Source organism: Notolepis coatsorum, assembly GCF_963971535.1.
Source record: "Notolepis coatsorum genome assembly, chromosome: 11".
NCBI lineage: Eukaryota > Metazoa > Chordata > Actinopteri > Aulopiformes > Paralepididae > Notolepis > Notolepis coatsorum.
In genome coordinates, this window is record NC_140175.1 from 70,387,424 (window position 1) to 70,399,618 (window position 12,195).

A 12,195-nucleotide genomic window follows, 5' to 3' on the forward strand; every position below is an offset into this window, starting at 1 on the left:
TACCACAGGACACTACAGGGTACTACATGGCACTACAGGGTACTACAGGGTACTACGGGGTACTACATGGCACTACGGGGTACTATAGGGTACTACATGGCACTACAGGGTACTACATGGCACTACAGGGTACTACATGTCTGCTCCTTTGCAGCACCACAAACATGGGAACTCTCTAACTCTTCCCCCCCCCCCCCCCCTCTTCCCCCCCCGCCTCCCCCCCCTCCCTCCCCCCCCCTCCCTCCCCCTTCTCTCTGAGTGCCCGTCTCCTGGCGCTGACTAAGGTGATGGATGCCTCGGGGTCTTGGCCAAGATTGTGGTGACTGCTCTACATGCACCTCCGAGGCCTTGGATCAGTTATTCACCGCCGTCTGTCCGTGGTCCTGTCAACTGATTAACAGTATTAACAGACTGTTAACAGATTAACAGTCAACGCGGTTTCATTGCTGGGTTAAGTACTTCTATTCTATTCACATAATACGCTTACTTCATATATCTACTCCATTCACATATATGCCTACCACTTGTATCTATTGCTATGTCCGCCTACTACAATCTCATGAGCTGTCTAACGCCTGTCCCGTCTCCCTGTCTCCCTATGACTTGCTGTCCTGGAGTGTTGACCGGAGTGTTGACGTCCCGTGACGAAGGCCGGGAGATTGCGACCCCCTCTGCGTGCCCCCTGTCTCCGGAGGTCTCGTAGTGGTGACCGGAGTACCGGATGTCCCGCGATGATAATAATAATAATAATAATGCAGGACCTGTTCAGAGGTCTTTAATTGGCATGCAATTATCCTCAACGTTTTGAGGATAATGATGTCGGGGAGTTCGCGACCCTCCCTGCGCCACCCCCTATCTCCCTGTCTCCGGCTGTCCCTGAGCAACGACCGGAGTGTTGAATGTCCCGTGACTAAGACGGGGAGGACGTGACCCTCTTTGCGCCGCCCCTGTGCCTCAAATAGATCCGCTATCAACTCTATCTTTAATCTTTCAAAATGTTCAGTTGCTATCGCTATTAGCTCTATCTTTAATCTTTCAAAATGTACAGTTGCTATTGCATGCACTCATCTGTGTTTCACCACACACATGAGTGCATGCTTACCAACTGTCCGTCTGCAACACTATTATCACCAACATCTAAGAAGGGAGATCCCCCTTGAATGGCCTTCTAAGTTTCTCTCCTCCACACTGCCTGTGGAGCTTTTTCCCTATTGTTAGGTTTTAGTGAGTTTTTCCTTACCTTCGCGTGGGGTATGTCTGGGAGTGCTTGCATTCTTTCTTTTATTTGCATTCATCTAAAATGTTTGGACCTTATGTGTTCTTGTTCTGTTCTTGACTTATTGTTATGTTTTCTTCTTGACTTGTTTAAAGAAGACCTGTACGGCCCATGGGGACATTAACGTGTGTTGTCGGGCCCTATAAATAAATTGTATTTGATTTGATTTGATTTGATTTAATATGATACCACTAGCTTCATGCTATAGCTTTGGAAATGTGCACGTTAGAGCACGCTAGTTGGCTAATGGGGCTAAGATGTTTTATTTATTTATTATAAATCTTTTCAGGGGGGCTAATTTAAGGGTCTGGCAACGCCAATACTACTCAAACTGAATGAGTTTGAAACTGGGTGTTGCTGAGAAACAATGTCAGTGTGTTCGATTCAACTTCCCTGAGTTAAAAACAAAAAGAGATTATTTTCAGAACTTGGGTACAACCGTTCAAGGGGGTTTTACTGACATTTAGAATTGAAGTGTTAAACAGAAGGAAAATATTTGTATCAACAAGTAAAAATCACACAGCTGGCATCGACATGGAATTTCCATAATGTGTGCCCACCTCTATTGGAGAAAATCCACCCTAAAACAGAATATACATTGTGCTATTCCAACAATCTCAGATGGTTAAGTCAATAATCTATAAACATAGACAACTGTCTGCCTAAACTGGAAATCAGAGCATCAAGACTCAAATCTGTGATGTCACCAAGTGACTCTATTTGGAGTTGGTCTGTTCACAATTAATTACTGGTTGACTTTGTGGCCTCAAAGAAATGTTGTTTGAGCTGATAAATCCAATTATACAACACTTAGTTGAGTTCCAATCAAGTCACTTGATTGCAGTTGTGGAACTATTTGTTGTTGGAGCTAAATAAATGATTAAATAAACAAACAAATCAAAATCTGTTGTCGCTTATTACTACCAATATAACTGTTGTGTAAAAGCAATATCACACTCAAGGTTGTGCTAAATATCAGCCATGCTAGTGTGATATTGCTTAAACTAATTTGATTTTAAATGAAAGTGTAAAACAACAGGTGCTAATAATCATAATAATAATCAAAGGCACGGCACTTTGTATAAGACCTGTTCACTTACAGTATACAAGAAAGCTTCACATTTATAAGTGTGTGTGTGTTGTTTTCATACACACACTTGCCATCAACATGAAAGTAATCTCAATCTCAATCGTTTTGCTTGATCTTTCACTTAGTCAAGCAATTCCAGCCCTTTCATACTCCTCCAAGCACTGTAGTAGAACTTCCAAAAAAGAAAGAAAATGCAATCTACCTCTATCTAATGCCCGCCCATGGGGACACTGTACAACTGTACAAGCAAAACTGTACATTGGAATATTGACAAAAGCATACGTTATATCGCCATGCTCTAAGACAAACTCTAACCTTAACCAACTTCGAAAGGGTGCCTAAGCTTAACCGTCGAAAGAACTTGCCGTCACGCTCTGTCTAAGACAAACTACTTCGAAAGAGTGCCTAAGCTTAACCAGTGTAGAAACAGGCGTCGGCCAATCAGAGAGCGTCTTGCCAGAAATGCGGCTAGGTTTAGAAATAACGCAGTATAGAAGCACCGGGGATCCATGTAATACTGTAGCCAATGCGTTGTCGGACCCTTTTCAGGGTTGCACAAAACGTGTGCAGGCAAACGATGATAAACATTGGACAGCTAACACGGCTAGCTATTTAAACTATTCCACAAATCATCGTTTTTCGTCAGAGGAATTTTACAGCATAAGTTTATGTAAAGATGTCTGTACGGAGTAAAAAAGGTAGCGTTTTGTTTTCTGGCTTCAGAGCTTTGGGACTTTATTCCAACCACATTCCACACGTGGTGCGGTTCCACCAGAAGCACAGAGAATTCTACGTTGTGACAGCAGTAGGCGCCTGCTTCCACACATACAATGTGAGTGACAATTCATTTTCTGATTAGTTCATTAATAGTAATAGGCTACAAGGGGTTACTAAGTAGACAAGTTGTCTGAAAGCTAAAATTGTAGCTTAATGTTATGGTTATGATGAATTGAAAATGGGGGACCCTGATGTAAACAAGACGAACGTCTTTCTCTGGTCTGCATCCCCTTAACAATTGTATGTATTGAGCTGTACTGTATTGTACCCATTCTGCAATCTGTTAATAAAGTTAATCAATCAATCAATGTTATACTGGATATTTCTATAATTAGTAATATAACCCGAGGCAAAGTTAAACTTCGCTGAAAAACAACGCCGATTTATTATTACACTTGAATTGAATACATTTATTAATTATATAGTCGACTCTGGCAGGAGCACCCATTCAAGGGTACTACGACTGTGCTTGCACCTCATGGTACCAAAGCACCTCAAAGGCACTAAAAACCAAATTACAAACATCTCAAAACAAACTAGTCAGACTACTGCTTGACCTGACTCCTAGAACCCACCTCACCCCTGCACACTTTGCCAACCTAGGATGGCTTAGAGTAGACAACAGAGTACAGCAACTTGCAATGGGCCTGGTCTACAAGATACACTACACGACCAAGGTACCCATGTACATGTCAAAATACTTCCCAAAGGTCAGTGAATACCACGATCACAACACCAGAGAGGGCTCCACAAATCATGTAAAACCCAGATTCGGCTCAAACAAGGGACTAAACACGTTTAGCAATTATGCCACATCAATGTGGAACGCCCTACCCAAAGCTGTAAAGGAATGTGAATCACTACCCACCTTCAAAAACACTCAAAGAACACCTACGGGAGACTGCAATTCAAAACTGGCCCCTACAAATGTCCTAACCCAGTTGTACAATAAAGACCAAGCATGGCTTTGTCAGTATTCCAATGTACCCGAACCCCCCCCCCCCCCACCTCCAATGTACAGCCCCACCCAACCCCACCCCACCTACCCAACCTCCTCCAATGTACAGTTTCTATGTCAAATGTATGTCAGTATTCAATGTACAGTGTCCCCCTACCCAACCCCCCCCCCTCCAATGTACAGCCCCACCCCACCTACCCAACCTCCTCCAATGCACAGTTTCTATGTCAAATGTATATACACTCTTTTTCTGGATTTTTTAGTATCACAAACGGTACTGTATTTGAAAATCTGGTATATCATAAATGTATAGATGTAGCAGTCTATCTGTATGTCGTGTGTGTCATATGATGAATTGAAAATGGGGGACCCGTCCCTGATGGAAACAAGACGAAAGTCTTTCTCAGGTCTGCATCCTCTTAACAATTGTATGTATTGAGCTGTACTGTACTGTACCCATTCTGCAATCTGTTAATAAACTTTTCAATCAATCAATCAAAGACTCCAGACCCAAGCAGGGAGGGCGTGAAAAGACCTGATACTACTGTTCCACTATTATGACTTGTTCACTTGTAAGATAAGATAAGATAAGATATTCCTTTATTGATCCCCTTGGGGAAATTCAGGCAGCATGAATAACTGAAATGAAATATACAGTATTCACAGTATCACAGTATTCACATAAGGTGCAGTATGCATAACAAAGGTAGTGTTATTGTCCTTTTTAGCTTCCTAGTAGTTGTAGTTGGATGTCTGGCAGCAGTCCCTGCCCACTGTTGTGGAGCCTGATGGCCGCTGGTATGAAGGACTACTATCCGAGACTTGTTTACAAGATGCAGTAATAAGACATCAAATTGTTGGCTGTTTTGTTTATATTTTTCATAATATAATACGAGAACTGTTATAGCAACCACTGTTTCTTCCAACATGGAGGACAATAGACATTATGTGAAACGTCTCTATTGTTGGGATTATTTTGCCCATACTGTATATCGTGGCCTCAGTGGTGATCCATTTCATTATTGTAAAGTAGTCTCTAATCTCAGCTGTTTCTTGCATTTCAGGTCAAGAAACTTGGAATCGTTGCTGTTAGTAAGTACAAGCTTTACATACATTTGTGTATACAGTAAGCTCAACTGCATGTATCTGCATTTAAAGGAACAAACCAAAAAGCTAATTTATTATGCCCATAGTCTCCCACATATCCCAAAAGAGGAGGGCCCATTATCATGCACACGCTCATCAGTGATTCAGATCTAGAAGTTTGTATACCCAGACCCAGATTTCAAAGTTGACTCAGATCTGTGAGGTTTCTGACCTGAGGAGAGGACAGTGGCTGAACTGTGGGGTAGAAGCCATGCTCTGTGTGATTCTTCAACTCCCCAGTTCAGGCTCCGGTGAAGACACTACCCTCTCCGCAGTTGTCCCTCTAGCTTGGTCTTGACTAAAAGAGATACAGCTACGGACAGTAATTAGGCCAGATCTCATCAACTCAATATATTAACAGTTATCATCAATATATATCTTCAGTAAGGGTATAGGGTTGTGTTAGGTTTAACAACTTTTAATTTATTTGTCATGGCAGCATTTTGTGCTACTTACAGTCATAGCTGTATCCCATCTAGCCACAACCCTCTATCTTAGAAATGTCCCATTCTTGTAAACGCACTGTAACCCAGGTACTCTTGCCGTTGCCTAGGTAACAGCCTGCCAGAGGATATATCATGTCTGGCTGCCGACAGGATGTTGGTGTTTGCTGCCAGTGGTAGGAAGGTCATCGCCTTTGCCAAAAACAAAGACGTAAGAACACTTTTTGCAGACATCAACCTTTTCATTTTACATGAATAATAATTTATTCATTTGCGCTATATAAATCTAATGTATTGTTATTATTAAAGCTTGTATGTAAAGTTGTATGTTCATTTATATGTATCATTTGGTGTGTTATTTACAACCAGTTGTTCCCACAGTGCCTAATGCGTATTCGTGTGTTTCTCTTGTTTACCTGTGTGTTTCTGTTCACACAGGTGGTCCACACCTACACGGGCCATGGGGCGGACGTCCACCTGCTGCTGCCGTTTGGGGAGCATGTGATCTCCGTGGACAGAGATGCCGTCGTCATCGTCTGGGACGTGGAGGGAGAAGGTATGGGGATGGGGGACAGACGGGCCAATTGATCATATTCACACTGTGGCCATTTTTCCTCTTATGTCGTGCTAAGGCTGGGATTCCTTTCCACGAATATGGAATATGGACTGGTGGTCCAGAGACTGTCCCTGGAGAGACTTTGTCATTGTTTACACGTGTTCCCAAAACGTTGTTATTGTTTACAAACAGTGAAAGGGTCTATAAGAGAAGGGACGGACGTGGGCGGCTACGTGGAGTAGTGGGCAAGGCGCTCGCCGCGAATGACGGAGACGCTGGGCTTGCCTGTTCGAGCCCAGCGCTCCACATTGCTTTCAGTTTAGCTGGTCGTTCATACTAATACACATTGGCCGTATTAGGGGGTGGGAAACTGATGGGTGGGGATCGGGCGTTGTGGACAGCGACTCCTACAGGTCGGTTGGTGCGCCTGCGCAGTAGAATCAGGAAGTGTCGGGGGCAGCGTGAGCCTCCCACGCGTTACTCCTCGCCACTGAGAGATCGAGCTGCGCAGGTGAAAAGATGCGACTGCTGTTACCTCAAGTACCGGAGGGGACTTGTGCTATGTATGACTTAGTCCACATTGCAGCCGGCTTGTGGGAGGCAAGAAACAGAGTTTGTGACAGGGGAGGGTTGAATTGGATGATACGAAATTGGGATGGGAGAAAAATATAGAAAAAGTGGATAAAAAAAAAAGAGAAGGGACGGACGCTAGTCATCGAGTACTTATACTATTACATATACATGCAAGGTCGCATATGGCTGAGACAAAACTAAGGTTAAAAAAAATCTATTTTGCAGTTACAATGAAATTCACGTGGTTGCACTCTCAATACGCTGTGGACCTCAGACTCTTTTGGGGTGCAGTCTGAAAATCCATCATGCGACCAGAGTTAATTTTCAGTACTATTGTAACAAATAATTACTCCCCTGCATGTGCAAAGGATAAATTGCTAGGCTTGGGCGGTATAATTTTTTTCATACCGTCATACCTTGCTGACATAATACCCCGGTATAAGTATTATGACGGTATGACTTTCATTTTCATCAGCCGGAGGGGGGGCGGAGCTAAGTTAACAATATACTCGTTATCACCATACATAACGCTTATATTGAAACACGTTGACATTAGGGTCGTTCTTTCAACCTAAAAGTGCACTTTCTTCAACCTCGAAACTAAATTCCTTAGCGACCCGTGTTGCCAAAGTAAACAAATCAGCGTGCACAGTCGAGACACACAGATATGAAACGAGTCATACGGAACAAATAACGTATAACGGAGGCTGAAATTAGAGCAATATGACTCACAAACTCACGACAGTAGTACACAACTACACATACAGACGCACAAAATTGATTCTGCATTTATTAAGTGATAATCAAAACCCAGCTTAAGCCGTTAAACCCCTGTAGTGAATCGTGAAGCCAATACGCACACACACACAACACAGTCGAACTGGAGAGAGGCGTTTACGTCACCATTCAGGCTTACACAAAATAAATAGTGTTTGGTACTGTTAACATTTGAACCACTACCGGTTTCCAGTACGAGTTCCTGGAATTCAGTATCGGTACCCAATGGTACCCTTTTTCTTAACTATCTGTAATAATTTTTCTTTCTAATTTCAGTTGTAAAAAATAAGTCCAAACTTCTCAATTTCAATATTATTTATTTAGAAAATTGTTATTTATTGTTAACACTTTAACTGCCAGAAGACGAGTTTAGGCGTCCTTCCCCGCCATGCTCAAGTTGCCGAAGACGCCGTAACTCGTCTTTGATATCAATATTTCAAAAATCTGTGATCGGAATCATATTTTCCATCCGCTGGCCTGAGACCCACCAAAAAGCCCCACTGAACTCTCTAGCGGTTCAAGAGCGCCATCTGGTGGCCGATCGGCGCAATCGCCAAACAGGAAGCCATATGGGTGAAGTGCTGTTCACCCATATTACTTCCGGGCACTCTCTATAGCTCCCGGCACTCGCGCTCGATACAATACATAGCGATCCGTTGCCAATAACTCGATAAACAACATGATTTGGACGTATATACTATTATACAACATGGAAATGGACCGGACATTTCTACATCCCATAATAGGAAAATGTCTGTTCCACGCTCATCGCGCGAGGAAGATACAGTAAGATTCAGCGTTATATTTCAATGTGTTCGATACTAACTGCTATGATGAACATTTGACCCACATTAGATGAATGGTATAACGCTGCCCACGGAATTATAAACGCCCCCTCGGCCATCCGGTCAACATCAGATGACGTGTAGTAACTTCCAGAAGTACGTGCCGTTGAAATGTATTATCTGGCACAGATCGCTACCAAACTGTATTTCATCATCAATATAATGCATTTGGAGCTATAAATCACGTTCTGGAGAAAGATGCAGAAAGAGATGAAAACATACTTATACATTAGACCATATTTTAGTATGAATATGTGAATGAAAAAGTTTAACGTTGCTTCACCCTGAACAATACATATAGGACTTTGAATGGGCCCTAATAATGGCAATCTAGCAATAGGATTTAAAAAGTTATAGCCCTGCAAAGAAGGGGAACTTCTCCATAGACAAATAGAGCTGGCAACCCATGGTATATAATGAATTTAACCTCCGGCACCCAAAGTGTTAACACACCACACAAAATAAATCGCATGATCATGTATTATGTTTTAAATATCAACATTATCTTGCCATCCTCCGTAAATATTATCAAACTCCTCTGACCTTGTCTGGTCTTTCCAAATACCCAAGAGATGGGACAGTAATATATATATTTGTGTAAAAGGCTCCCTCTTGTCTAGCAAATTACATGTAAAGATACCAATTGATCTAGCGTGCACCAGTACTCTGCAGTACCGATGTAATTTGGTCTGTACCCTTAAAAGTACATAGTTCACTACCAAATCCTAAAAATCTTATCAACTAGGAGAGCTACCATGGCTTTTGCCCTGTAGGCTTGCATTGTTGTTTGTTTTGTCAGCGGACAATTGCGTTCTCGCTGCTACCGGGTTATGGAGCTGATGTTACTGATGTTTTACTTCACTGATCTTCTCGTCTCCGCCCCCTCAGAGGAGTACCTGCGGATACAGTTCAACTTGGCGTCGTTCCGCGTGTCGGCGGTTATGCACCCAAGCACCTACATCAACAAGATCCTGTTCGGCAGCACCCAAGGCGGCATGCAGCTCTGGAATGTCAAGTCAAAGTATGGAAAACAGGGACTCAAAATTATTACTTTTGTCCGCCACCCACAATTCCTTTGGCACCGTAGACATGGTAAAGTTACTGATTTGTTTATTGGTTAAGTGCCTGGCTGGTAGAACTGGCAAATCACAATCAAAATCTACCAGCTTTTGGCTCGCCATCAGCAGAATTTGTAGGAAAGTTGAAATATGAAATTAATCTAATTTCAATGTAAGCTTTTCCACACCCATTAGTAGGGACTTTGTGTAAACTTTCCACACCCGTTTCCCCATTCTGATTGGCTTGTGTCTTTCTTGAATTTCAGTAAGCTGCTGTACACGTTCCGCGGTTGGCCAGCAGGAGTCACTGTTCTGCAGCAGGTAACATTTTCAAGAAACTGAATAACGGGCTGATTTTCCCGTTAATGCTACACATGTTTTAAACTCCACTCTTGTTGGCATCATGTTTTGCTAGCTAGCTCTCCAAGTTCAGAGTTAAAAAATAAAAGCATTTGCAAGTAAGTTTAGCATTTAACAATAATAATAATAATTAATTAATTCAGCGCTGCTATTAGTCGGGGCCTGTCGTAGCAAGGCCACGCTTTAAAAGATAGGAGTGCGTCACCTTGTTTGTAGAGCTATAACTATATTCTATATTATAGCTATGGATACAATACTATGGCCCATTTGACATCACCTATCTATCGTTCAATATGTGAAAAAGAATACATTTTTCCATCCATACGTTCCCGTGTTATACCGTGGTGAATATAAGTATAGTTATAGCATGGTCTGGGGTAATTCCTGAAATGCTGAGTTATAGCCTAAACGTCAATTCTACTATAGACGTTGCCGTTTCTTGCCTGTACACGCTATTATTCTGAAATCAAATCTATATCATAGGTATTATGTTCCATCATGAATGCATGAAAGGGGGGGGGGGGGGGGGTCGTTTCTGATTATTTGATCGTCAGTAACGGCATTCGTATTGAACACTAAAAACGCTGATCAGCTGAATCGGTATAATAACATTGCAGGATCAAGCTAAAATTGGCGTCAGATAGTCCTTACCTGTGATCGGGAGTATTCCAAAAATAATATTCCAATTGTTTGATCGCCATCTGGTACATCCAATGTCCATTTGGTCCACGGCATAACCCACCACAACATATGGATCAGGGATATTTGATGTGCTTCAATGGAACCCGGGAGAACCGCTCCCCTCGCCCGACAAGGAAAAGTTAAACCGGAGACATTAGGCCGTTCCACAGGCCAAGATACAAGGTTACAAAGGGTGCTTGATACCGCCGTCTAGCTGGATGCGGCCGGTATTGCACTTTGGCGACCTCAGACTCATTCCCTATGGTAACACCAAGGTTCCTGGATGAATAATGAATAAAAATATAAAATAAAAGAATAAACGACCAAAACCCGAGAAATCTCAAGTCTGGCACCCAACGCATGGCGAGTTAACCCACCTTATCTCGGGTTTGGCCTCCATTGAGTTAATAACACCTGCTACGAATGACAGATGGTTTCTGTGATTGCCAACTCTGACACCATCTGAATTGTCCCGGTGTGGTAAACACGACCCATCTAGTTCTCCAAACACTACGAATGGCTCGCAAATTCAACTATTCAACAGAGGTCAGGTTCTGATTTTGTCTTTTGTCGTTCCAGAGTCCGGCGGTGGATGTGGCTGGGGTGGGGCTGGCCTCAGGTCAGATTATTCTACACAACATCAAGTTTGACGAAACCCTGATGATGTTCCAGCAGGACTGGGGACCCATCACCTCCCTCTCATTCAGAACCGGTCAGTAGTCATGTACTTCAATAGAGGTCTAGTCTAGGTCTTTCACAGAATGTTTAGAATGCCCATTTGTCCTCCATCTTGCTATGTGCAAAAGAACAATTGCTATGTGTTGTTAAATGAAATATATCAACAATCTTTTATAATTATCGTGTCTTATTACTGGATCTTGTAAACAAGTTGCAGCGGAAAAGTAATATCATAATTTTCCAATGTTTTACCTACAGGTATTTTCTTTAGAAGGTGGTTACCAATGGTTACAGGCAGCCATGTTGGGAGAAAGAGAACTATTCACAAAACTTTAGGGGTTTTGGATTTAAAACAACTTAAAGGATGAGGCCGGTGTAATAATGTTTTTTTTCTTATTGTCATCATAGCCTATTGAAATACCAAAACCTATGATGCATTTCTTCTATAAAAGTATGGTTTGTCCAGCCAACACCATATTATAGCTCATATCCAGAAGTCATAGAACTCCTTGTCCAAAAGCTGTTGGAACAAGTTTGCTTTGGTCAGTATAATTCATCATTGTGATGAACACTTGTACTTTTTCCTGGAACTACTTTTTGTATTTTATTTTTTTATTATTTTTTAAACAAACACATAAACAAACATGACAACACACGATAAGATATACAAGCATTAGTTGACAGTGCACATCCAATGAAATCTCCATTTAGTTAATTGTCTTATACAGGATATACCCCTAATACCTGTTATCTAAAAACCTACACACGTATGCTCTAGCTCGTACCCCCCCCTCCCGGACCCCCCATTGGATAATCCAACCATTATAACTTGTTCCTAACCATACACTACCACTATATGCTAGCTTTTATTCTCTCCACCACTTCTAACCACATTGTCATTTTGGATTCATTGAGACCCAAAATTCTTGCTGTAGATATTTCTTGATAAATCACATCGAGATATGTAAGAATCCAGA

At 42.1% G+C, this 12,195-nt stretch overlaps 1 protein-coding gene across 1 annotated transcript in view; it reads left to right on the top strand.

Annotated features, from left to right (window-relative positions):
• Positions 1 to 2,927: 2,927 nt before the first annotated feature.
• Positions 2,928 to 12,195, top strand: part of wdr36 (WD repeat domain 36) — a 59,712-nt gene continuing 50,444 nt past the window's right edge. The window contains exons 1-7 of the mRNA XM_084324304.1: positions 2,928 to 3,198; positions 5,166 to 5,193; positions 5,801 to 5,901; positions 6,129 to 6,246; positions 9,330 to 9,462; positions 9,766 to 9,820; positions 11,120 to 11,252. Coding sequence (XP_084180430.1) covers positions 3,043 to 3,198; positions 5,166 to 5,193; positions 5,801 to 5,901; positions 6,129 to 6,246; positions 9,330 to 9,462; positions 9,766 to 9,820; positions 11,120 to 11,252 — 724 coding nt within the window. The 5' untranslated portion in view covers positions 2,928 to 3,042. The remainder of the gene's footprint in view (positions 3,199 to 5,165; positions 5,194 to 5,800; positions 5,902 to 6,128; positions 6,247 to 9,329; positions 9,463 to 9,765; positions 9,821 to 11,119; positions 11,253 to 12,195) is intronic.